Source organism: Eucyclogobius newberryi, unplaced genomic scaffold, assembly GCF_026437365.1.
Source record: "Eucyclogobius newberryi isolate DKJ021-1_F unplaced genomic scaffold, fEucNew1.0.hap1 SCAF_13, whole genome shotgun sequence".
In the NCBI taxonomy this organism is placed as follows: Eukaryota; Metazoa; Chordata; class Actinopteri; order Gobiiformes; family Gobiidae; genus Eucyclogobius; species Eucyclogobius newberryi.
This window is the reverse complement of record NW_027315757.1, coordinates 34,773,970-34,799,277: the sequence shown is the minus strand read 5'-3', so window position 1 is coordinate 34,799,277 and position 25,308 is coordinate 34,773,970. Positions and strand designations below refer to the sequence as shown.

General features: G+C 46.7%; 1 protein-coding gene across 1 annotated transcript in view; it reads left to right on the top strand.

The window, feature by feature from the left end:
* The window catches only part of tnrc18 (trinucleotide repeat containing 18), a 43,266-nt gene extending 18,951 nt beyond the window's left edge, over positions 1-24,315 (top strand). Inside the window, exons 3-31 of the mRNA XM_072443762.1 lie at positions 1,361-1,462; positions 2,405-3,895; positions 5,651-5,738; positions 5,881-6,110; positions 6,641-6,787; positions 7,091-7,278; positions 8,027-8,438; positions 8,546-9,478; positions 9,623-9,768; positions 9,842-9,975; positions 10,056-10,166; positions 10,236-10,407; positions 10,487-10,784; positions 11,039-11,251; positions 13,170-13,328; positions 13,714-14,174; positions 14,855-14,989; positions 15,226-15,367; positions 15,449-15,566; positions 16,017-16,092; positions 16,172-16,280; positions 16,529-16,645; positions 17,034-17,186; positions 17,760-18,696; positions 19,054-19,381; positions 19,515-19,826; positions 20,530-20,766; positions 20,847-20,921; positions 21,383-24,315. Of these exons, the coding sequence (XP_072299863.1) occupies positions 1,361-1,462; positions 2,405-3,895; positions 5,651-5,738; positions 5,881-6,110; positions 6,641-6,787; positions 7,091-7,278; positions 8,027-8,438; positions 8,546-9,478; positions 9,623-9,768; positions 9,842-9,975; positions 10,056-10,166; positions 10,236-10,407; positions 10,487-10,784; positions 11,039-11,251; positions 13,170-13,328; positions 13,714-14,174; positions 14,855-14,989; positions 15,226-15,367; positions 15,449-15,566; positions 16,017-16,092; positions 16,172-16,280; positions 16,529-16,645; positions 17,034-17,186; positions 17,760-18,696; positions 19,054-19,381; positions 19,515-19,826; positions 20,530-20,766; positions 20,847-20,921; positions 21,383-21,589 (8,231 nt within the window). The 3' untranslated portion in view covers positions 21,590-24,315. The remainder of the gene's footprint in view (positions 1-1,360; positions 1,463-2,404; positions 3,896-5,650; positions 5,739-5,880; positions 6,111-6,640; positions 6,788-7,090; positions 7,279-8,026; positions 8,439-8,545; positions 9,479-9,622; positions 9,769-9,841; positions 9,976-10,055; positions 10,167-10,235; positions 10,408-10,486; positions 10,785-11,038; positions 11,252-13,169; positions 13,329-13,713; positions 14,175-14,854; positions 14,990-15,225; positions 15,368-15,448; positions 15,567-16,016; positions 16,093-16,171; positions 16,281-16,528; positions 16,646-17,033; positions 17,187-17,759; positions 18,697-19,053; positions 19,382-19,514; positions 19,827-20,529; positions 20,767-20,846; positions 20,922-21,382) is intronic.
* Positions 24,316-25,308: the final 993 nt, after the last annotated feature.

Genomic DNA, 25,308 nt, shown 5'->3' with positions numbered 1-25,308 from the left:
GCGGTTACAGCGGCGGCAGTGACGCGGTTACAGCGGCGGCAGTGACGCGGTTACAGCGGCGGCAGTGACGCGGTTACAGCGGCGATAGTGACGCGTTACAGATAGTGACACGTTACAGCGGCGACAGTGACACGGTTACATCGGCGGCAGTGACGCAGTTACAGCGGCGACAGTGACGCGTTACAGATAGTGACGCGGTTACAGCGGCGACAGTGACACGGTTACAGCGGCGACAGTGACACGGTTACAGCGGCGACGGTGACGCGGTTACAGCGGCGGCGGTGACGCGGTTACAGCGGCGGCGGTGACGCGGTTACAGCGGCGGCGGTGACGCGGTTACAGCGGCGGCGGTGACGCGGTTACAGCGGCGGCGGTGACGCGGTTACAGCGGCGGCGGTGACGCGGTTACAGCGGCGGCGGTGACGCGGTTACAGCGGCGGCGGTGACGCGGTTACAGCGGCGGCGGTGACACGTTGCAGCCAGCTCAGGCGTAACAGACATCCAAAGCATTAGGCGTGTAACGATGCGGTCTATATTAAGAGCTGTCTCTGAGAGCAGCAGCTGACCATGGGGAAGACCAGCTGACCCCAGAAATAAAATGTGTTGTTTTAGTTGACATGAGATCAACGGCTCTGGTCCTGACACGTTTAACAGAAGCAGGCTTGTACTACTTTGTTTTTACGTTACAATTACTTCAGTATTGATGTCATGTGATATAATAAGAAAAGCTTTGGAGATCATTATCATTATAATCAATAATATTTCATTAAAGAATTTTGAGAACCTAAAAAAAGTCTAGAATAAAAGTAAACCTTGGTATTTATACTTTTTATATCAATTAACAGAGGTAAGACCTGTCATGATCAGTCAAATTTACCGTATTTTGCGCACGCAAAGGCGCGACTATAAAGCACAGCATCAACTAAGGGTCCACCATGGGTACTTTATACATAAAGCGCATGAAACTAAACAAAACAGACGGATAAGTCAGTCAGTTGAGCTTTATTTAACGTGTTCCACTAAATCAGATCAACATTGTTCAACATCAAAACACACTCTGCTACCGCTGAAAGACACGTTAGTGTATTCACAAGAATTCTCATTCAAGATCACTTATAAACACGTAAAATACAAACACAAAACACACTCTGCTACCGCTAAAAGGCACGTTGGCATATTGACAACAACTCCCAACCTCGTTCAGTTACAACACATTAAATACAACACGGAGAATACGGTAATGTTGTGGTTTGTACCCAGTTGATCTGGCTCAGAACAACAAAGCAAGTTCCCAACATTTTAATAGCCTATTTTCAGAGTTCTTCCTTCACATTTTCAGACCAGTTGTGTGTGTCCTCAGGCTTCCCCCCTATGAGCAGCCTGTACTCCAGCCCGTACCTGTCCTTGGGGCACCTGGAGCCTCCATCGCTCTCGCAGCACCCGCTCTACGACTCTCATAAAGGTCAGTCCCAACATGAGCAGAAGCACACGGTCCTGTGTCACATCAGTGGAAGTGGGTTATGTGTACGTTGCTCTGTTGTAATGTGTGCTAAGTTTACGTTTTGTGCCATTGAAATGGGAAACAGATTTTGGCTTAATATAATGTGCTTATGTGTGGTAATTGTCTCTTTCTGATTTGGCTTTTGCAAACTTTTAGACAACTAGAATATTATCATAGGAAAATAATATCTTACATTTAATGTTTTTAAAGGACACATATTGTGTCAAATTGAGTTAATCAAAGACCTATTTGACTTCATTCACGTTTGTTTGATGAATCCTGTTTAGTCTCGGTTCCAAAAGTCCCAAATTTGTGGCGTCATAGGTAGAACTCTGAGTCTGTCAAGATGATTTATGGGCATATAAACTGTAAAATTGTGTTTTGGTGAAGTAGAACAACAAAATGCATTAGAATTTTATGTTCAGAATGTCCTCAATATCAGAATACCACTGTCCCATGATTAAGTCACATTCAGCTCCTCTACAGCTGTAGGTTCAAAAGTGTAACTGCTATTTCTAATGACTTTATGGTAGCGTGTCACGATATGCATCTCTGTATGGAAACGCGTATTACCAAGAAGTCCATCACGATATCTCTATATTGAGCACATCCCTAGTCCAGATGTCCACAAGTGAATCTTTCTACAATGGAACACTCCTGGACGAATGAGGGATTACAAGGACTTGTTTACATGATAACTTTAGCCCGTTTCTTTTAAGCTAGCTTTGTGGTTCAGCTAGCTTGCCCCATGGTAATTCCCTCTGCTGCCAGCAGATGAATTTCTAATATAATGAAGTAACTGAAGAGCATGTTTAAAGTACCCTTTTCACATGAATCAATCTGGGATATTGTAATATTTGCTAAGATTGAATGATTATACTTCTGTTTTCTTTATGTATTTAGAGGGATTTTACCTGCCAGCTTCATTGAGTAGTCTTCACCATCCTCCACCACCGCCACCACCCACTATTCCATCCAGCTCCACTCCACCACAGAGAACATCCCGGGACAGCAGAGACAAGCCCTACAGAGGGGACAGAGACCGGTCAAGAGACGATCCACGGCCACACAGTGTTGTGGATCTGACCCAGGACATGAGGGGGGAGGAGGAGCGCAGGGCGAAGAGCAGCGAACGAGATGCAGAGAGAGACGCCTGGGCTGTCCATTCTCACCTCGCTCATCAAAAGTTCTCAGGAGAGAGCAGGCCAAGACCATCGCCTCCGCGCCCTCATGGCTCTTCACACAGACTGCCCGGTACAGAAATGGACAACCATCACTCCAACCACTCCAGCTCTGAAAGACAACGGAGGAATGAGTCGGCTGCTACCTCAGCTGGGCCCCTCCACGTCTCCTATGGCCTCCCTCCTCCTTTATCAACATCCAGAGAGTCTATGAGAGAGCAGCGGGTTACTGCACCGACATATGTGCCTTCTGTGGAGGTTTATGACGAGCGAGTAGGCCCTATCCAGATCGCCTCTCAAGCCCGGGACAATAAACACAATGACAAACACAGAGAGCAGGAGCGGGACAGACTAGGAGAAAGGGGCCTATCGGAACACCTGCGCCTCTCCCAGTCCAGCGACAGCAATCACAGAGAGGAGGGCTCTGTCATTTGTTCTAATGGTCTCAAAAAGGGACAGGACATCTCAAGTCAATCAAGGTTCAGTCCTGAAGCCAGAGACATTCCCAAACACTCGCCCCGTCAAGTCTCAGAGCGGGGGAATATGGACTCAAAATGGAACACAATCAGCCCGTTGGCGAACTATGCCACGAGTCACATGGCTGCTCTAGCAGCCCAGCACGGACATGCACTTTCGTCCCCTCACAGCCAGCCCCACTCCCCTCACGCAGCACATAGGCCCCGAGTCAACTCCAGCCACTGCCACTCCCCCCACACGCCCAGTGAGGAGAGCAGTCAGAGGCGCTACCTGGACCCCTCCACGCTGTACAGGCCCGGGGCGGCGCTGGTGGGGGGATCCAGCAGTGGAGAGCGAGTAGGGGATGCAACTGAGGTCTCAGCCATGCAGAGCCTCATTAAATACAGTGGCAATTTCAGCGCGGAGGGTGGGGGCTCCTCCAGGCTGGCGGCAGATGGCAGAGGGCCCTTTGGGGGTCTGGGGAATATAGGATCACAGGAGCGAGACAAGGAGAGAGAACGCGAACGGGACAGGATGTCAGGGGGCCTGACCAGCGCCGGGGCTCTACGGGTGCCTCCACAGCTCAAAAGGGAGCAGGAGAGACCGGACAGCGCTCGCTCATTTGGTCGAGAGGGGGAGGGGGAGGTGCGTCACCCTCCGGTGGGCATCGCCGTGGCAGTGGCTCGGCAGAGAGACAGCAGCAGCAGTAAACAGAGCAGTGGGACTGAGCCGCAGAGATCGCACCTGCCCGTCAAAGGTAATTGCAAGTGCCACTTTCAATTTATTATGTTTTTCTGTGTATGTTTTAACACTTTCTCTACTTTAACTTATTTTCACTTTAGCTAAGCTATGGATTCTTCTACATTTGTACCGTGGGTATGTAGACCCTTCGTTAAATGAGCCAAGAAGCAAATGAATCCTCATTTAGGTTTTCCATGAATAATGGAGGATTAATTTTCTTCAGATCAAAGTCATATTTTCACAGCACTGCTTGACTTTGAGGCGTTCGCACTTATAACGTGACTCTAGTAGTAAAAACTAGTTTTCCATGAATAACTAATTGTAGCATGAGTCCTTTGGTAGCTCGGTGGTCGCTGTGTTATAGTTTGAGTTGTATTGCTGGTGTTCAAGGTCGAACAGCTACTGTAAAAAGTTTCCTTTCAGACATCTCTTTCCTTCATTCACAGTTCAGCCTCTTCATCTTATTGAATGCGTCCTACTCCGCCCCTGTGAGAGCTCCTCTGTGGAGGCACTCCTCCTTGTCCCACCTCAGGCCCCCTCATTTAGCTTCCCCTGAACTCCTCCTCCACTGAACATGTCATTATAGACAAGCCACAGCTACAAACAAGTTTTGAATTACAAAGACCTTGTGTTTGTTTCTTGGCATTGAACCCATCATATGTTGGTGGATCTAATAGTTTAAGGGAGTTTATGAAAACTTGTGATAATTCCTGCGGTTTGTCACTGGTCTTTTCTTTGCATTTGAAAGCGCTTCACTTAAGTGTGGCTGCTCTAATGGCCTCATTCTCTTCAAAAAGGAGCCACAAATGTGTGCCAAGAACACAAATGTAGGAGAGAATGAATGAGAGGATGATGATGATGATGAAGAAAAGCTGGAGAAAGAGTGATGGACTGATGGAACAAATGGACAGATCAATCTGAACACTCAGGAGAGAGGATCTGGGAACTGAGATTATGTCCAGGAATGGAGCGAGGTGGATGTGTGTGGCGCTAATCACTGGCCATGTGACGCTGAAATTATGGCATGTGGGACAGACTCCCTGTAACCTTGGTAACAGTCTTGAAACCTTTGCTGCGAAGCATGTCAGAGATTGTTAAAGTCTCTTGTCCCTGCGCAGCTGCAGACACGCATTTCCAGAACCTCACTGAAAGGTTCAGCACACTTGTACTAAACCTTTCTCTCCATCTCCGCTGCTCTGGGACCTCCAGTCAGACTTGATGAGCTGGAAGAGGGTTAGCAGGAGGAGTGAGGAGGAGATCTCATGTTTATTCTGGACTGCTTCACTGCATGTGGAGCGCTGTCCGCTTGAGTGCCATTTCTTTTTTCCATAAATCTGTCTTTTGCCGCTGGCTCCTCAGTTTGCTGGATGGATTTAGGCTCTGTGTGGATAGTGAGGCAGTAGTATGTTCACACATCACTGGGGCCCTGGACTAATAAGTGATAAGAGCTGACACCCTGAGTGAGAGCTGTCGGTCTTACACTGAATATTCCCGCAGTATATATGCTCACTTGTGTTCCGGCTGTGGCTCCTCAACATTGTATTTTTAGCCACTTCTCGTCCTGACATGTCACCACTATGTCACTGTCATTAAGTATTCTTCCTGTCTATTGATTTGTAATGTTCTGCTCTCTGACTTTACAGCATAAATCCGCAATTTGTTTTTTTTCCTTCTTATAGAAAAATAAAAGGTTTTATGGTCAATGTGTATTCTACATGCATTGTTGCTGTTAACCACCTCCATGTGACCCGTCTCTTTGTGATCTGGTTAGATGAGGAGCGAGGGCAGGAGCACACTCGACACCATGATACTAGACTCCTGGGAGGCAGGTTGGAACGTGAGCAAGAGAAAGTGCTCAGGTGAGGGGCCTTCCACACACCTGCACACAAAAACCCTTAAGTCTAAGACCCTTGAAATATGGAAAATCAAACTAATAATCATGATTCAACTAAAGGATCTTTATGTATTAAATGTTTTTTTGCATTCTTCTTGGTGTTTTAGAGAGTCCAAAGAGCTTGCAGAGTTCACTCAGATGCACCCCAGCTCTCTGTCCAGTGGCCTCACTCCCAGTATGATGACTCCCTCTCTCATGAACTCCAACATTATGGTGACAGGAGGAGCCGCTCTCTCAGGGGCAGGACGCTGGCCGCCCGACCCCTCAACTCTGACCTCTCACCCCTGGATGTCACGCTCTGGGGCGCCCCCAGTTTGGCTGTCCAGTTCTCCTTACAGTACGTGGCAGTTTTGATCTGAAAATGCATCAGCTGATTTGTCAAAGAGTTTGTACTGTACTGTATGATACCCATTTGCTATGAAGAATAATATATTAATTTGTAATGTACAATGCACAATCTTCTCTATTTATCATGTAAATGATCAATTACATTTACCTGTACTTACTTATTAAATACTTATGAAAGCCTCTATGCAATTAAGTGTTGACTTCTGATTGGCTGTGAGAAGGGAGGTGTATCTGTCCATTGATTTGCAAGGTTCAAGTCACAGACATTCCCAAACTTTGAAGGACATTCCAGCCCCACGTGTCCAGTACTCCCTGCCCAAAAATAACACTAAGGCACACACTCTCACCCCTCATGTGCTGCGGCTTCTTTGAAGCAGACATTGATAAGAGCCAGCATAGTTAAAGCTCCCCAATGATCCACCAGTCCAGACACGTACATAAACAAAAGAAATTGCTATTTTGAACACATTTCTTGAAGGTAAAGTACATTGTTTAAATCTTGTCTGTCTTTCCCCTCAGGCCTGGGTCCTTCTTCTCTACACCAGACCCTCCCACCAGCCTACCCCCCTTCTCTGGCCGGCTCCATACCTTCTTCATACCAGTTTGCCCGGGACCCCCAGTCAGGACAACTGCTAGTCATTCCTACTGAGCACCTGCCACACTATGGTACGACCTGTGAATTGTGTTTAATTTATTACACCTGTACAAAAGAGCTCAAGGATGCTTTATTGTTAGTGGGTTCACAATTTCCTGACAGATGTTTTGTAACGACTGCAAACAAGCAAGACAATTGCCACAGCATTATCTGCCTGGCACCATATGGTATATTAGACTAAAGATTTATTATGCACAAACCATTATGGTAGCAATGTTGTGGTTTAGCAGGCAACTCATGCATTCAGACTAATCCTAGAGTTGACTAAAGCACTCATTGGAGAAGAAAAAATGTGACTTGTCCTGTGTGAGCAGCAGGAGGCGACGTCCTGGAGCGGGGAGCCCCAATGTGGTCGAGTGTGTACGGTACAGGCAGCTCCCTCCAGCACGCGGCCCAGCTCCAGCTCCTCTCACAGCAACAGATGCTGCGCCAACAGGAGCTGCTCATGATCCAGCAGCACACGGCACAAGTCCTGGAGCTGCAGAGGAACGCTCAGCTCGTCGTAAGTGCTTTTAGAATAACAACTTACACAAATGACATCTTAGTTATAGTACACTCAGTAGCGTTTTGTCTTTAAGAGGTAAGTATATTATGTGTGTTCTGTGAGTTTCCAGTTCACTGTGATTGGTTAAATTTGCTTGTCACTCACTCAGAGCCCGGCTGACCAATAGTGACCATTTTCTATGGTCATATTTCCCACTCGTATTACAAATTATGTCCCTTTCAACCAGCACAAAAGTCAAATATTAAATGTGCACTGTTGTGCGCGGTTGGTTACAAATAAACCACAGTTTCCTGTTAATGATCCAATTATTCATTGCAGTCAGTGTCACAGGTGGACCGGGACATTACTCTGTGGTAAAACAGCAGCACAGCATTTATGGCTCTTGTTCCTTGTGAAATAACTTTGTTGCCTAGCAGCACAACGGGAAAATATCACCGCTATACAAGAGCAGCTGCAAATATTTGTGATATTTGTAGAGCTGCTCAATAAATAAAACATTAAAATCAGTCCTGGTTATCCACATAACCTCTTCTGTACAAGTAACTTTATTGTTCACTGTGGAATTATTGACTTTCAAAATCTATAGATCTGATGTGCACCAACTAAAACCGATGCAGTTTTATGCTAATGAATCATGCAGTGTCTCTCACAAGTTTGCTTTTAATGGCTTTAGGTCCAAGTTGATTATGCTCATGGCCTTTGCCTCCAGCCACTGCCCGTCCAACCCCCTGTGTCTTTCTCCCAGGAGCGTTTAAAAGCTGGTGACCATCGTCCAGTGGTGGAAGACAAACCAGAGAAGCGAAACATAGACTCTAAACCGCGGCCCCCTTCACTGTCCTCTATGTCCCCCTCACCTACTCTTCATCCTCGCAAACCTTCTGCCCCGTCCCACTCGCCATCCACATCCTCCCTCGTGTCGCTGCCCCAGACACCCTCGCCCGTGATGACCCTCAAGTCAGAAGAGGTGGGCCAGAGAACCCCCTCTCACCTGCCCACGCCTCTGCTGCACCCATCATCTCCCCGCTCCGCATCGCCCCCACCGTCTTCCCCGCGCCAGCCCAAACGGGAGCCAGCTGAAGAGGCAGAGAATGTGAGAACAGAGGGTGAGAGAGACGTCCAAAAGCCTCGCCATGCTTCATATCCAGGCGTCTACACTGGTGAGACAGTGCAGCCTCTTTAGCAGCAACAATGTGATGTCATTCTTCTGGGAAAAATAACCCTTCAGTCACTGATGTCATTTTTGTATACTTTTATTTTCAAACAGGTAACCCGGAGGGCTATCCTTACCAGTCCATCACGGCTCCATTTGGCTCTCCGTTCCCCTCTTACCACGTCCCACCTCCCACTGGTTCAAACACAGAAGTCATCCCCCCTCACCGGGCCCACTCACCATCTAAAGCCAGTCCTCTGCCTGCACCCCATCTGCAGTCGAGGCTACTGGACTCAAACAACAAGCCTCCCAGATTAGAGTCCTCAAAGAGCGGTTCTCTCCCCTCTCAAGAGCCCAGCGCAGAGCTGTCTCAGCTGTACGTGACAACAGAGCCACTGGGACCTCTCCGACGTACTTTTAGTCCAGTTTTAACTAACAAAACGGACCAAGATGACCCAAAACAACAACCAATTACTTTGAATACCTCCAGTTCTCCACTTAAAAATGACAAACTAGAAGAAAAAAAGGAAGAAAAAATCCAGATGAAGGCGTTGCCTTACTCGTATTGTTCATATCCAGCACCTCCTGCCCTCACTGACGCTGAAGCCAAGTCAGAACTGATCAAAGATCCTCAGCGGACGCCGTATCCATTATGTATAACCACAGATGCTGACGGACACGGATCAGCTCAAAAGTCCCAAGATCAAACCTCGGTGTGTGAGCCCGAGCTACAGAATTCTCCAATAAACCTGAACATTCCAAGTGATATGGAAAAAGTTGATATGCCATCCGTGTCCGCCTCTCCCCTGCCTCTCATGGCAGTCTCAGAAGATCCCATGGCAGGGATGCTGGCACTGTTAGCAGCCAGTGAGATGGCCCGGCCTGGCACACCACCAGCTCCAACGCTCTCCCCACAAATGGAATATTCTCCCTTGAGCACCGAATGCAGCCTGACTGGTACGCTGGAGATGGTTGCTCTGGAGGGAATGGCCCTCCTCAGCCAGATGGCACAGCAAGAAATGGAAAAGATCAACAACAAGGAAAAGGGTGAGTCTTTAAATGAGCCATATTCTGAAAATGTTAAAGATTTGTTTCATGTCAAGGCTAATATTGTTTTTGTGTGGTTTTGGAAGAGGAAGTGGAAAATGGAAGATAATAATGTCGTTTTAATATGTTGTGTATCCTGTCCAGATGTGGCCTTGGAGGGTCTGGACTATTTACTAGAAGCTAGTCGCCAAATACTGTTGGAAGCCATTGAAAAACAGTCTCATATCCAGCTGCCCAGAGACCTGGACCCAAACAAGAAGTACAGCTGGAGGCAGAGGAAGGAGGAACCGGTAAGAACAATAACCAACAAACGGATTACACCTGTCCCTTCTTGATTTGTGACTTGGTCTGTCTTCCTTGCAGCTGTTTAGTAAAATGTCAATGGACGTGCTAGATGCATTCGAAGTGGAGTACCGGGTTCATCTTGCGGAAATACAAAAGACCTATAAGGATAAACAGCGGGAGTTCAGTAAGCTGCAGAGGCGCACAGACAAGCAGTGAGTGATGTCTTCAACACATTTATTATGGAAGGCTCTTATTAAAGCATTCCTGGGACATCATCCCTACTTCTCCCCAGTGAGCGGCAGCAGGATGATGACAGGCGGAGTCTAGCTCGAAGGGGCAGAGGAAGACCCAGGAAGAGAAAACTAATGGCCACACCCATCAAACTGGACAGAAGGCCTGCAAAGTAAGTGGCCCTTTTTGAAAGTTATTAGACTGTTGGGACGTTGTCTCATTTTGTCTCATGTTATTGTAGGGTTGGAAGGACAGTGCAATACTCTGAGGACTCCGAGGCTGGAGACGGACAAAGGAAAAGGCTTTGCTTGTCTAAAGATGATGAAGGGACGGAGGCGGGGCCGGGAGGAGTGAAGCTCAGGAAGAAGAAGAAGAAGAAGAGCTGGAAAGATCAGGGTTCTTCTAGTTTGGAGGTAAGACTTGATTGGTTTTGCACTCAAATAATTTTCATGATGAAGAGGGATAATGAGATGTTTTCTTTGTCTTTGTCAGGTCCTAAAGACAAAACAAAATCATTTGTGTGAGCAGGAGCAGCTGGCGTCCGATCTCAGCAGAGCTCTGTCACTCTCACAGCTCAGCTCACTGGCCTCATCACACAAACTCGCCTCCAGTAAAGTGTCCAAAGGAAAGTCCTCTGAAAATCGACTTAAGGAGCGGAGTGTCCATGCCTCTATCAAAGGGACAAAACACAAGATGAGTGGCAAGAAGTCTTCCGCAGAGAAGGTGAAGAGTCAGAAGAAAAGACCCATGTTCTCTCCGTTGAGATCCGAGCTCAGCAGCTGCTCCAACAGTGAGTGATATGATCAATATCAACTATTTCATGTGAACAAATACACGATACACACCCGGCGGTCCATCTCATGTAGACAGAGCATTGTACTGTACATTTATTATCAACATGTTGTATTCCTCAAACGAAACTCTTTTTTCCTTATTGCAGAAATGTACAGATAATGGTGGATTGGATTTTCAGACCGTTAGTGTCTTAGTGAGTTTTCACCCTTGTGATCTTCTAAATGATTAACCACATTCTCTTTGCACCAGACTCTGATTCAGAGGAGCACATTTCGCCCCGTGTGGGCTGGCCACCGCTTTCAAACTCTCGCTCCTGTGACGACGGGACGAGGAAGAGGAAGCCTGCTGCATCGCCGCCTTCACTGCTGTCCAGTAAGAAGTCTCAGAAGAAGAAACACAAGCACTTATCCCTGCTCTTGGAGGAGGCAGGCCTCAGCTCCTCTGACGACTCCTTTGACCAAGGTTACTGACCAGACCCTGCTGTAGAGCAGCTTATGTCTCTGAGCCTTGTCAAATGTCTGTTTGCTTTTGTTAAAGCAGCTGCTTCTGGACTGTGATTTAGCTTGACAATTTCTACCTCATTGCTGCTGGCTTCTCTATTAAGTTGCCTTTTTAAAGTAGTAAACTTATTTCTATGGTGCTTTTATATTGCAACATAATTTGTAGCATTTGTACATTTGGAAATTGTGTGAATTTGTGAGATTTTTTTCATAAAGTTGTATTGCAGTTTGGATACAAATAAGCTTTATTAAAGGTGTTGATTTGATTGGTACAGAAAGCAAAGCGCTGTGGTCCTTTTGTCTGCTTCATCTGTCTGTCCGTCCGTCTGTCCAGCAGCACGTCACATCTTTTAGTGGCTCTTTGTCAAATATCCCGCCGGAACAGGAAAATGTCTATAGTCGATATGAACTGCTGGCAAAAGATTTCAAAGGACTAGATTTGTTCATATTATGTCATTAATGAAAGTGTTTCTGTAGCATTATTATTTTTAGAGAAAGCAATGTTTTTGTGGGTTGTCATGATAAAAACACAAATGCTGAGGAGAGGAACACATCACTACTGTTCTTGTGTCATACATTGGGATATTTGCACAATAGAGCTTTGTCTACTAAACCCTCCAAGTAACACTTTCCCTTGTGTTGCTCTGACACCTTCCTCTGTCCTCTCACTTTCCCTCTCCCCTTTGACCCTTGACCTGTCCTACTCATGATGCTTTAAGTGTCTCTCAGCCTGTCCCATGAGCTTGTGCTGACGCTGCCACGACATTAAAGAAGCTTGGCGAGGACTAGCGCAGCCTTGAGCCTATGCTACCTCGCTTATAGCTCGTCTATGCTGTGGCCCAAGCTCTGCTCAAGCTAGACTGTGCTAAGGCCAGGCCATGCTATGGTCAGGCTGCGCTCTCACCGCTGCACTGCCAAGCCCCGCCCTGTCTGAGGCCACACCCTGTCACCTGTTGAGTAAGTAGGAAGTGCCCCTCCCTCTATTCTTTATTGACCTAACATGAAAGAAACTGAATTCATCAGATCTTAAGTTCTTTTTTTATTTCACTATTCTCACTAAATTAGCACTGAGGGCCATGACTACCTCCTGTCCATGAAATCCCACTTCTGAGGCAGGACAGGACAGTGACCATGGTTACTTACTTTTCAAGTGAGCATTATAACTAGGGGCCTCACAGGGCTGACCTCGGTGCCTGCTTGTTTGTCTGCTTGCTTTGTTAACACAGTGGATGCACCGTACACATTTAAATATCTAGCTGCCACAATTTTGTACGGAAAATTGGTTTTGAAAACATCAATGTTTTTGTCATTAAATCCATCCGTTAACAGAAGTGTTGAACCTGCACTGTATAGAGACCACAGGACATTTGTTTTCTAATACGTTTCTTAAATTCCATATAATGACATGTACTGTGCATCTACCCTCCATGTTAACAGTCTAACCTCTGAGGAGCTGCTCCTCCTGTTTATCTGTTGCCATGGATCTGCTAACCACCAGCTACTCACAGCTCACAGTTCAAAGTGTATATATCTGTGCAAACGCTCTGTGTGTTATGTGCTATCGTAGCCTGTCAGAACTTTTACTTCTCTTTCTATCTCAAAGCTGCAGTTTTAAATAATAAATGATATCTGGGCTCTAAAGGCCTCAGAGATTGTGTATCAGTGCGAGTCACATGCATGTCTTAAATCCTAGTCTTCTATTGGTTACACCGTGTTGCAAAGGTCAGGGTGCACTTTACAAAGCTGCTAACTCAAACCTCTTTACTTTATATTTGGGTGGTTTTGTTCTATCATCTTTTTATGCATCTCTTTATTTTGGGGGTTGGTGTACGTCTGAAAACCAAACAGAACCTGATCTTAAATCTTGTCTCTAAAAGCAGAAACCTCTGAGGACGAGGAGGAGGACTCATGCCCTGATGGCGTCTGTGACGAGAGCGGGTTGGGACTTTTGGCAAGATTTGCTGCTAGTGCTCTTCCCGCCAGTTCTCCTGCTCGGGGCCTTCACACTGGAAAACAACGAAATAGACAAAGCACTCTGGGTACGTGTGACCATTCAAGCACTTCATCAGTCGCATTTCATTCATATATGTGCATTATTATTCACTTAAAATGTACCAAATTAACTTTATTTGCATTTTCATTGAGTTCACAACTTTGTATTTGTCTGAATGAAATTACCAACTTTGTAAAGAAATTAGGCTGATGGTCCACTCTGTGGTTATTATGTGGTATAATGTGATTGATCCTTGTTAAGAAGTTAATTTGTTTTTAAAAGACCACATCAGGGTAATTAGCTTGAATATTCATACATTAAATATGATAATCCTTTATTGTCCACACATAGACCATATCCATTGGTTGAGATTGTCACGATTGAGTCCATGTCTGGGTTCATGTGTTATGTGGTGTGTGTTGTGGCTCCAGGTTCCTCAGAGTGTGAGTGGTCAGACTCTGACCTACGAATGAGGAAGTTTCCTTCCCTGCTTCACGGCAAACGTTCGGCCCCTGAGCTCCCCTTGTTGCCTCCTGCTACTCATCGCATCAATCGTTCAAGCCCCACAAAGAGGGACGACTCTCTGACCCTCACCCACAAGGCTCTGTCCAAGCCTCGGACAGCATCCCGGTCTCCACGACGATTCAGCTTTGAACAGGCCAGTGGCTCTGGGTTTGGAGGCTTCAGTGAAGACGAGGGCTGGAACCGCCGGCGAAGTGAGAGGATATTCCTCAATGATGCCACAGCTTCAACCAATCAGCTGCCTGTGTCGGCCGCCGCATCAGCCAACCAGATTACTTCAACTGTTTCCAGCCCCGCCCCCTCTATTTCGCTGAAGCCTGCCTGCAGACCGAAGCCTGCACCGAACCGAGAGGGGAAAGATGTAGTGAAAGTACGTCAGTGATTAATGGCTGTTTTTCACCTGCTTAGAGCGATTGAAAAACACTAAACATTAGCACCTCCCTGTTGTCTCCCTGTTGTCTCCCCGTTGTCTCCCCGTTGTCTCCCCGTTGTCTCCCTGTTGTCTCCCTGTTGTCTCCCTGTTGTCTCCCCGTTGTCTCCCCGTTGTCTCCCTGTTGTCTCCCTGTTGTCTCCCTGTTGTCTCCCTGTTGTCTCCCCGTTGTCTCCCCGTTGTCTCCCCGTTGTCTCCCCGTTGTCTCCCTGTTGTCTCCCTGTTGTCTCCCTGTTGTCTCTCCCCGTTGTCTCCCCGTTGTCTCCCCGTTGTCTCCCCATTGTCTCCCCATTGTCTCCCCGTTGTCTCCCTCGCTGTCCCATGTTCACTCTGTCCCATGTTGTGTGTCTGTGTGTGTCTGTGTGTTTCAGTGTGTGCATGTCACGGTGCCAGTAAGGCTCCCTGTACATCAGTCACTGCAGTCCTCCCCTGCTGTGTCTGCCATGTTACTGACAGAAGGGACCACTGCAGGCTGCCGTGTGTGTGTGTGTGTGTGTGCGTGTGTGTGTGTGTGTGTGCGTGTGCGCGTGCGCGTGCGCGAGTGAAAATGTGTCCTGCACAAAGTGCTGTGTTGTCATTCTTATCAATGTATTTCTGTTTGTCCTGTCTTTAACACGCAGCAGAAGAAGAAGCTGAAAGACTCCCCCCTCCCTCTGAGCCCATCCACACTGTCGTCGCTCACAGACGGCCCCGGGGCCCGGGGTCTCAGTCCAGTGCAAAAGAGCCAGGCCAAAGTTAAACCCAAGGCCAGAGAAGTGAGTAGCACCGACTCATCACTATTGCAAGTTGAGTTAAGTGCACGCTCTGCAGTTACATCTTCTGAACTATATTTGTAATGTAAACACAGTTTTACAATTAAACATTATTTAATCTAAATTAAGTTTTATTCAAACAACTAATGCGCCAATATTAAATAGAAGTGACTAGATTGGTACATTAGTTTGAATAACTAAATTTTGGTCAGACCGTTTCTGGTCTGTTGCTTGTGCAGCCGTCCAGAGGAGCAGTGAGCCGCCTGATGGAGAGCATGGCTGCAGACGAGGACTTTGAACCCAACCAGGACAGCAGCTTCAGTGAAGACGAGCTGCTTCCATCATGTGACAGCAGCGTGCCAGAAGCCTCCCCTCCACCCGGTCAGAACTCACAGTATCTACAGTCACTCACAAACTACTGTGTCTTCTGTGTAATCTAATGCTCCTGTCTGACATGAACAGCCCCCGTCCAGTGTGTGCTGGACAAAGACTCTCTGGTTGATGGGCTTCGAGTTTTAATCCCAATGGACGACCAGCTGCTGTATGCTGGACATGTTAATACGGTGCACTCACCTGACATGTGAGTACAAGAGAAACTCATTGTACACAACACAAATGCAATGGTTTTGTAATGCTTGAAATGTACAAAAAGCAATGCATGTAACATGATATGTCCGTAAAGCTTGCAACTCAGCATATTGTCCACTTTATTTCACACTGAAGCATTGACATCCCATTGAAACACATCACAAGAATCCATCTGGTCAGACTTTTGAATGTACACAGGAAAGCGCTTAGTGCTTTTGTGAACGGGAAATATGTCTGATTAAAAAATGTTTGGTTTATTCCACTATTGACACGCCTCGCCCAATCAGCTTCAAATGTTCTCTCATGATGTTCCGCCTTTTCCCAATGACTTCAGCTAGAGCCTTTCCAGATTGGTAAATGCATAGAACTCGATCAGGCTTTGGTGTATTATGAAAAAATGTATATGTTGCCACTGTTGCTAAAGGGCACTGTCTGTCTACAGTTACAGTGTGGTGGTGGAGGGCGAGCGAGGGAACCGTCCACACATCTACTGCTTGGAACAACTGCTACAAGAGGCTGTGAGTGCACCATCTAATGCACGTCAGATGCACAGTCCTCCAGCACGCCACTGACCGTTTATTTCCTGTGCATGTGCAGATTATCGATGTGAAGCCTCCGTCTGTGCGTTATCTCCCCGAGGGCACTCGCATCGCTGCCTACTGGAGCCAGCAGTACCGCTGCCTGTACCCGGGCTCTGTGGTCAACGGTACACACTGCACACCTCCTACTTACATAAGATGATTCATACTGCTCTCACAGACTGCATCATTGTAGCTGGCAGCACAAACAAATGCAAAGTGTTTTAGAGTCCATTATTTTGAGCAATCAGATGGTAAAAAGGAGGTTAATGGTCTCTTTTCAGCCCTGACTGAGACATTCAATGAGTTTTACAGCTTGACTTGGCAATGTATTTAACAATATGATTATCGTAACTACTTAATTGGTTCTTTTTAGGAAATTCAGACATTGATGAAGATGACAATCTCATCACAGTTGAGTTTGATGATGGTGACACGGGGCGTATCCCCCTGTCTCACATCAGATTGCTGCCCCCCGACTACAAGATCCACTGTAAGTACTGACCACAATGCATCTCTGTGAAACTATAAAAACAATGAAAATGATTTCATTATGTTCCACCGCTGCATCGTGAATTTGAATCCAGATGCATATTTGCTGCATGTCCTTCCTGGTCTCACCCTCATTTCATGTTGTGCTGTCCTGTCTATTAAAAGCTCACAAGCCAAAAATCCTCAAAAAATAATAAACTCCTTATGTTACAAAAGGAAAAAATTATATGATTTGTATTTGGATTCATAAACCGTGTTCAACACACTGTTGCTTTTTCCTTCAGGAAAAGGGTAAAGTTCTGCACTTCCTGTCAACATAATGAAAAACACAAAGCATGCTGGTTGTATTCATTGTGCCATAAAAGTTTGTGGTTCTTGTTTGGTTCCAGGCGCTGAGCCGTCCCCTGCTCTGCTCGTGGCCAGCAGCTCTCGGAGGAGAGTCCGCAAATGCAGCAAAGAGGGCAAAGAGGCGGGGCCCAAACCAGAGGACAACACCCCCAAGATTAAAGGGAAGCCTGGTCGCAAACCTAAGCCCAAACCAGGTGAGTAATAAACATTCAGTTACAATTGTGTGAATGACCCTTTCCTCACTGTATGAAGTATGCCTCAGTTTAGACCCCCAGGTGTCATGAGTGATGCTGTAATAATACATGCTAGAACATGTCTTTATTGTGTTGATGTTCTTTCATCATACTCTTTTTACAGTTTCATGTGACCATCAGACAATATAAATAGGGATTTCAGTGCATTCTCTTAAAATATCATCCAAACAACAAAAGTAGCTCAAAGGCCTCGAACGACCTTTAACCCTCATTTCCTGTTTGGTCGTCTGAATAGTTTGAATGTATTTGTTCAAGCAGCCATTCTGTCTGCTGTGTGTTGCCACAGCTGTGATATATGGCATTTTGCACGTGTGATTTGCTGACGCCGGCCTTGTTTTGTGTGAGTAAGCGCTTCATAAATGCAGTGGTTTTCATTTCAGAATAGTTTCCTTGATGATTTGTCATTTGTAGCCTGTAAAAAAACATTCCTCCACCACAGTGAAGGCCTCAGCATGTCATGAGCAATGCAAAAAGCAGCTGCGCAAATAACATGTTTATTTGTCCCTTTTGAAGAAACCGCCCTCAGCCAGGACGACCGTGAGAAGAATGATACTTCTTCTATTCCACGAGCATCAGACGGGCTGAATCAAGACAGGACCCCGTCTGCACAGAAAGTGTCTCAAGATAAGCCCAGGCCGGCCTCCCGGCCCAGCATGGAGATCCAACCCAAACCAAAAAGCAAACGCTCCTCCTCCACTCCGACTACCAGCCCCACACTGTCCAGTCCTGTGCCCAGAAAGGAGAACCCCAAATCCAGCCGCGCCCTCCCGTCCTCGCTCTACCCATCCACGTACGGCAAAGTCCTGACGGTGGATCTCTACACCGAGCCCAACCTGTCGTCTTACAACAACCAACGAAGAGACAAAGACAAGGCCATGAGTCCGACCTCACACAGACCCATGTCCAAATCCACTTCATCCAAACTCAGTGTTGCTCCCGGTCACAAACCGCTGACCTCCTCCAAACCCAAACCCTCCTCCGACAAGCACAGTCGCCCCAGCCTCAGCTCTGCACTTGTGTCCACTTCCATCAACAGACTATCAACCAGCAAACCCACCTCCCTCAGTAGACCCTCGTCATTGTCGCTCCCTTCAGCCCCTCGGCCCAAACTGAAGATGCCGTCTGACCCGCTGACCTCGCGGTCAAGCTCTTTGCTCAGACCCAAGTCCAGCTCCACTCAAAACGAACTGAGACGCAAACCGTCTGCAGAGCCTCTGGTGAAGCTGGACCACGAAGGAGTCACTTCTCCCAAAACCAAGAAGACCAAACAGATGTTACTGGAAGGCAAAAGCGTAAGGCGGGACCACACCCCGATTGCCCCAGCCAATCAGAAGCCACCAAAGCCTAAAGTAAGAGAAAATGATCCAGTTGAAAAAGATTTATACAAAGCTCCAGTGCTGGCCAAGGAGAAGAAGACGGAAAGTGTCAGTAAGGGGCTCACAGTGGAGAAGAGGGAGACGAGGGAGGAGAAGAGGGAGACGAGGGAGGAGAAGAGGGGGACGAGGGAGACGAGGGAGGAGAAGAGAGAGGAAACAAGGGAGGAGAAGAGAGAGACGAGAGGGGAGAAGAGAGAGGAGACGAGGGGAACGAGGGAGAAGAGGGGGACGAGGGAGGAGAAGAGAGAGGAGACGAGGGAGGAGAAGAGGGGGACGAGGGAGAAGAGGGGGACGAGGGAGGGGACGAGGGAGGAGAAGAGGGGGACGAGGGAGGAGAAGAGGGGGACGAGGGAGGAGAAGAGGGGGACGAGGGAGGAGACGAGGGGGACGAGGGAGGAGACGAGGGGGACGAGGGAGGAGACGAGGGGGACGAGGGAGGAGAAGGTTAAAAGGGAGGAGATTAAGCAGGAATCGCTGAGCAGCAGCAGCTCGGACTCAGAGGAAGACGGGGGAAAGGAGAAAGTGAAGAAGAAGAGAAAGAAGTGCACATCCAGCTGTACCTCCTCGTCTTCCTCTTGCTGCGGCTCCTCGTCCTCTTCCTCCTCCTCCTCGTCCTCATCATCCTCCTCGTCCACTGATGACTCCTCCTGCAGCTCCGATGAAGAGAGGAACCCCAGCCCTCCTCCAGGCCCTGCTTCCCCACCACCACCAACACAGGACAAGGCCAAAGAGGAGGCCAGAGAGGAGCCACGGGAGGAGGTAAGCTTTTGGCTCCTTCTATTCATCACATTCTGTCACTTTACCTTTTTTGTGTTTTTGGAGTGTTTTTATAATTGTATTGGAAACTGCATTAGTTCTAAAGCTCATTAAAACTGTTGTATTTCATCTTCAGGCGAAGAAAGAAAAAGAAGTGAAAGAGGAAGAGTCTCCCTCGGCCTCTCCCTCGACCACAGCCCCCGACCCGGTCAAACCAAACAAGCCCGCCACAGGGAAGGGCTCTGGACAAAGGGGACGCCCCCCGAAACAGAAACCAAACGGAGGGGAGGGCAAGGTGGAGCGACCCAAGCGCAGAGAGGGAGTCCACCTCCCCACCACCAAGGAGCTGGCCAAGAGGCAGAGGCTCCCGAGTGTGGAGAACAGGCCCAAGATCTCAGCCTTCCTCCCTGCCAGGCAGCTCTGGAAGTGGTTTGGGAAGCCCACGCAGGTAAAGAGCGCTGTCCAAAACCTCAAAGAAACCATACCATTACAAAGAAAACGTGCACTTACTTTAAATAGATCTGTGTTCTATAAAGGGGAGAAAATGCTTTTGGTGAATGTATGGATTTTGTAATCATCAAGTTGAGAAAAGATCACTCACTCTTACTTGCAAGGTGTTTATTTACAGGTGAAAAGGCTGTGGCCACTTAAAGGAGTGACCACTGAAAGACAGATGCACAGAAAACATCATCAAAAACATCATCAAAAACACGTCAGTACGATATGATGTTTTTGATGATGTTTTTGATGATTCTGAGCATCTGTTTTGGTGTCTTCATGTGGCTCAGTCGCCCATCGGCCTGAAGAAAGTCTAATGCACAAATGTTGCCTCTTCACCTGTAAATAAAAATTCACCTTGCGACACCTTCTCCCGCTGTAGAACACGATGTGCGAAACACTGTCATATTCAATATTTATCAAGCTACAATCAACAGAACCAAATGGAGCGCTACAAGAGTCTAAAACGTCATGTTCTCAAATCAGACTTAAGTAGAAGTATTGTAAGGTGTCAGTTCTTAGTATAAGATCAGCTCATTGTCTCAGTATTATCACTTAAACTTGTTAATGTAATGTATTTTTGTGTATATCTATATATATATCTATCTATATCTATCTATATCTCTTGACTTGTCCTCTTCTGCTCCTCACAGAGGCGAGGTATGAAGGGCAAAGCAAAGAAGCTCTTCTACAAGGCCATCGTCCGTGGTCGAGAGATGATCCGGATCGGGGACTGTGCCGTGTTCCTGTCGGCCGGACGTCCCAACCTGCCTTTCATCGGCCGGATCCAGAGCATGTGGGAGTCCTGGGGCAGCAACATGGTGGTCCGGGTCAACTGGTTCTACCATCCGGAGGAGACCAACCCCGGCAAGAAACTCATCGACAAAAAGGCATGAAGCTGAAACATTAGGACCAACAATGAAATATATATATGTTATTATACTTCCTAATTTGTCCTGTTTTGTGATAGAACTGGGATCAGATGTGTGGCCAGTCTATACCTGCTGCTCTGCACGCTACCATCCAGAGGAAAGACTTTGTGGAGGCAAGAAAACTTGTTTTATATCTTGGTTTCTGTTGTTGTTGGAACAAGCTGACCATGTATCAGGAAGTTATTTGCATATATATATATATATTACTGTGATCTTACATTTTATTACTATGGAAGACGTTTTCAAGTCCCTCACTCTTATTTGATCTTATCTTTTACGGCTTTATATGGCACACTCTACAAGACTTGCTTATGTTCAATTCGATGTTTTAATGCTGCCAAATAAACGTGCTCCACTGTAGAAGGCAACATGCCATATACACACTCCTCTTCTACCTTGACCTCCTCTTCTACCTTGACCTCCTCTTCTACCTTGACCTCCTCTTCTACCTTGACCTCCTCTTCTACCTTGACCTCCTCTTCTACCTTGACCTCCTCTTCTACCTTGACCTCCTCTTCTACCTTGACCTCCTCTTCTACCTTGACCTCCTCTTCTACCTTTGCTCCTCCTGCAGCGCGCCCTGTACCAGTCGTCCCACAGTGATGAGAACGACGTGCAGACGGTGAGTCACAAGTGTCTGGTGGTCAGCGTGGAGGAGTACGAGCAGATGACCCACACCAGACGCTACGCCGACAGTGAGGACCTTTACTACCTGGCCGGCACCTACGAACCCACCACCGGCATGATCTTCAACACCGACGGAGTCCCTGTCATCTGCTGAACAGAACTCCACTGACACATTTAGACTGACAAAGAGATTCATTTTGTCCTGATATGAAAATGTTAAGGCGCTGGACCAGTACAAAACACTACAGTATTATCCGACTGTTGCACACTCAAAGTCCAGCGGTTGTTGTGCTCCTGGGAAAGCTACATATACCTTTTACATGTAAATATCACTTGCATAGACTGATATTACCACCTACTTGCATGTAAATACATGTAACAGTCAGAGTATAGAGAGTATATGAGTGTTTTATTTTCTTGTAATAGATTTGAATCCAGAGTAAGTTTTCCTAAAGAAGTGAACTGTCAAGAAGCTTTAAACAAACTGTGAAAGATGTAACAAAAAGAGAAAGTGCGACCCGTGTCCTCCTTAAGCTGTTGTGATCATGATGTTGCCATGGTGATGTTACAGTCATATTAATGTTTCTCGATAGAACAGCCACAGATGGATGGATATGCATGGATTTTAGAGGGATGGTCCTTCCATTATAACAGAGAGCACTTAAAATACTAATTTAAACTCTACAATTTCCTTAGACAATCTTAACTTGGATAGTTTGAATGTTTGTGTGCAAAACTAAAACAACGTGAGACTCCTCAGAGACAAAAGAGAGAGGAAGGAACCGTGTAGCACGTGTCGTCTTCTGTTGTCTTCTCTTAAAGGAGGCGATCCACCAGAAACACTATTGACCGAGCTGCTCTTAGGTTACCAATGTGGTCCCAATGTGTTTCCTGAGGATTCTGGGAAACAGACAGCTTTTGTGAGAGTGTCAGACTAATAAAAGTGACGTCTCCATCACAAAGTGGCTCCTGCAGCTTGTTCATCATGGTGTGGGAGCCGCAGCGGGTGGATTTCTCCTTTAACATGTTTTCAGAGCTGTAAACACTGCGGTTGGACCCAAAAGCCTCAAGGCTCCAGTGAAATATCACGTCTAAACACCAGCCTCCTGCTTTCCAGGTGTTTGATCAGAACCGCTGTGGGTGCAGTCTCTGTTTGTATCCTACATGTTTTACTTTGCTTGTTTCTCGGCTGCTTAATACATGCCCAAATTGTGCTCAATAATTATCACCCAACAAGCGATTGCATTTGACTCGAGCACTTTGACTGAGGCTTCGTGGTCTCTGAAGTCTTCCTAGAGAAGGTCCAAACACCCTCCGAACACGTCCCGGTCTGATCTGTCCTCACTTCGCTTCTATGTGCCTCGTGCGACGGTTCTTGGGCTCAACGGTTGAATGTCGTACTCGGGGGTGTGAGCATTTAAAAGGCCTTTTTCATGTCCAAGGCCTTACAATAATGATGAAAATGTCCTGGGTCCCACCTCTTCACATTTCAGGAGCTGTGGGTTTGACATGAGTTCTTGTTGTTCAGGCTCCACTTACACTATTACTAAAGTATGAACATGATGTTTTTCCTCATGTTGAAGTCGCTCTCTGCTCGGCTGCAGAGGCGGATGATTGTCTTGTTGATATTCAATAGGTTTTATATTTTCTATTCTTGAGATTGTTTTCTCAGACGTGTCTCATTTTATTATAGATTATAGTGTTGTAAATGTCTGGCTGTACAAATTGCTGCTTGAAAAGGATTTTTTGCTACATCCAATATTCAAAAAGAGTACATATTTTTCAGACCAGATATTATATTAGCGGCCATGGAAATTGTAAATAAAAGCTGCTAGTCTGTTAGTGTAAAGCCCATTTGTGGTTCGAGGGTTGTAGCATATTTCAGTCAAACTGAACGATTCAGTCACTTGCTTTGATCAGCCCCTTTTCTAATGCTGCTGTTCTTCTGTAACTTATACAAAACCTTGCTGAATTCTAAAGCTCCACATATATAAGAATATCATGAATTCACAGGTCGTGTTTAGAACAAGTTAAAGTGCCGGATGTGAATGTGTTTTATCCCCGAAGCTGCTGAAGCACTTTTTGTGGGCGTGAGGGTCGATGATGGTCAAACCCTGTATTCACCGCACGCACACACCAGGCCAACACTCTGAGGCGTGGCATCGCCTGCCACTCTGTATTTGACCACATCCAAAGCCCCTTATTAGGCCTTCAAACAGGGTCCAACAAAACACTTATCCCCACTTTGCCTTCACTTTGATTTGTGTCATATCTTTTAACTCCCAAGTGTTCTTTTTAATGTATTTTACTTTGGCTTGTGTTTTTTGCTGTGACATTTTGCCATCCTTTTTATGACATCATTTGCATGCCTCTTTGACTTGCTTCCCCTCTCTGAACAATCGTCCAGCCTCTCACGTATTACCGCTGACGGGCCCCTGGGAGCCAGCTGCTAGAAAGAGAGAATGGGAGGGACAGAATAAGAGAGAATGGGAGACGGAGAGAGAGAGGTGGACTGGAGGCTGGTTCTTCGTCTGCTGTTCCTTCAGTATCTTTATCGTCCTGTTACAAGTTCAAGCAAAAAGATTATTTTGGAAAATAAATATAAAAAGCATCTACGTTTTTTAAAATGTATCTTCAGTGTGGGAGACAAACGCTGCCCAAATATACTTTGTACACTTGTTTAATCTTGTCAAAAATGAAAAGAATACGTTTTAGACGGATCTGAATTAGTATATTCTGTTGCTTATACTGTATTGTGAAGCATTTCTTTGCTCTTTTTTTTTTTTTTTTTTTACAGACGGCCATGTTTATCAGTGTTTCTTTTCAATTGTTTTAGCAACTTGATATTTTATAGGTGATCAATAAACAAATGGAACTGTACAGATGAGTGTCTGAGCATTTGTGGCGTGCACGTTTCCAAATCTCACCAAGAACTGTCCAGTTACAGCAGCTGACCACCGTCCTGACCTTTAGCATGACCTCAGCAGGTGTCAAAACACTCAAGTATTTTAAATATATCATCAGTCTCAGTCATTCTTATTGTAGTGACAGGAAAAGAGCTAATGCACCTTTGTGTTTGCTGGTGACTGTATTTACAGACTTAAGCACACTCCGGACACACGTCTAACGCTTAAGAAGACAGAGGATCATGTCCCACTGACTGTCCCACACTCGTGTCCCACTGACTGTCCCACACATGTCCCAAAGTCCTGGATCAGTGTCTCTGAATTGGCTGTAACAAAGTAAAAAGTTGCCACACTGTCTTTTAATCCTGCTGCAGCTTTTTCTTTCATTAGGTGTGACCACAGCCTCTGACACTGGTCACTGTGGCCAAGGTGTCTGGCTCAAAGGCACTTCAGAAGCTGCTCTGACAGATCAGAACTGGAGCAGTCTCTCTTCTGTCTGAAGTCTGTGGACTGTCCCTTTAATCACCAGTGGACTCAATAAGCCCTCCATTTTGGCAGCCCTGTAATGAAGCTGCTGTTTGTGGTAAAATGGAGGAAAGTCCTGCTTCTTCTTCTTCCTCTGCTGCTCCGCTGACCACAGCTGACCACAGGAGACCACTGACCACAGGAGACCACTGACCACAGGAGACCACACATTCTCCAGCGTCTGACCGGCCGCGATGAGCTGACGGGGTGAATGTGGTGAATGTGCGTGTGCTGTTCAAATCCCGCGTGTCCACGTGTAATTTAATCTTTGCTGACGGCCGAGACTCTGTGTTCCGGCTCCAACATTCAGGGGCCCGACCTCTGCTAAACTGGCCCCCGGGAGACCCACATCAGCATAACATCCCAACCTGCCGCGGGGGCCGGTCCTTCAACACGGACTGTGCAGCGGAGAGAGGGAGCTGTGGGTGTGTCGGCACGGGGC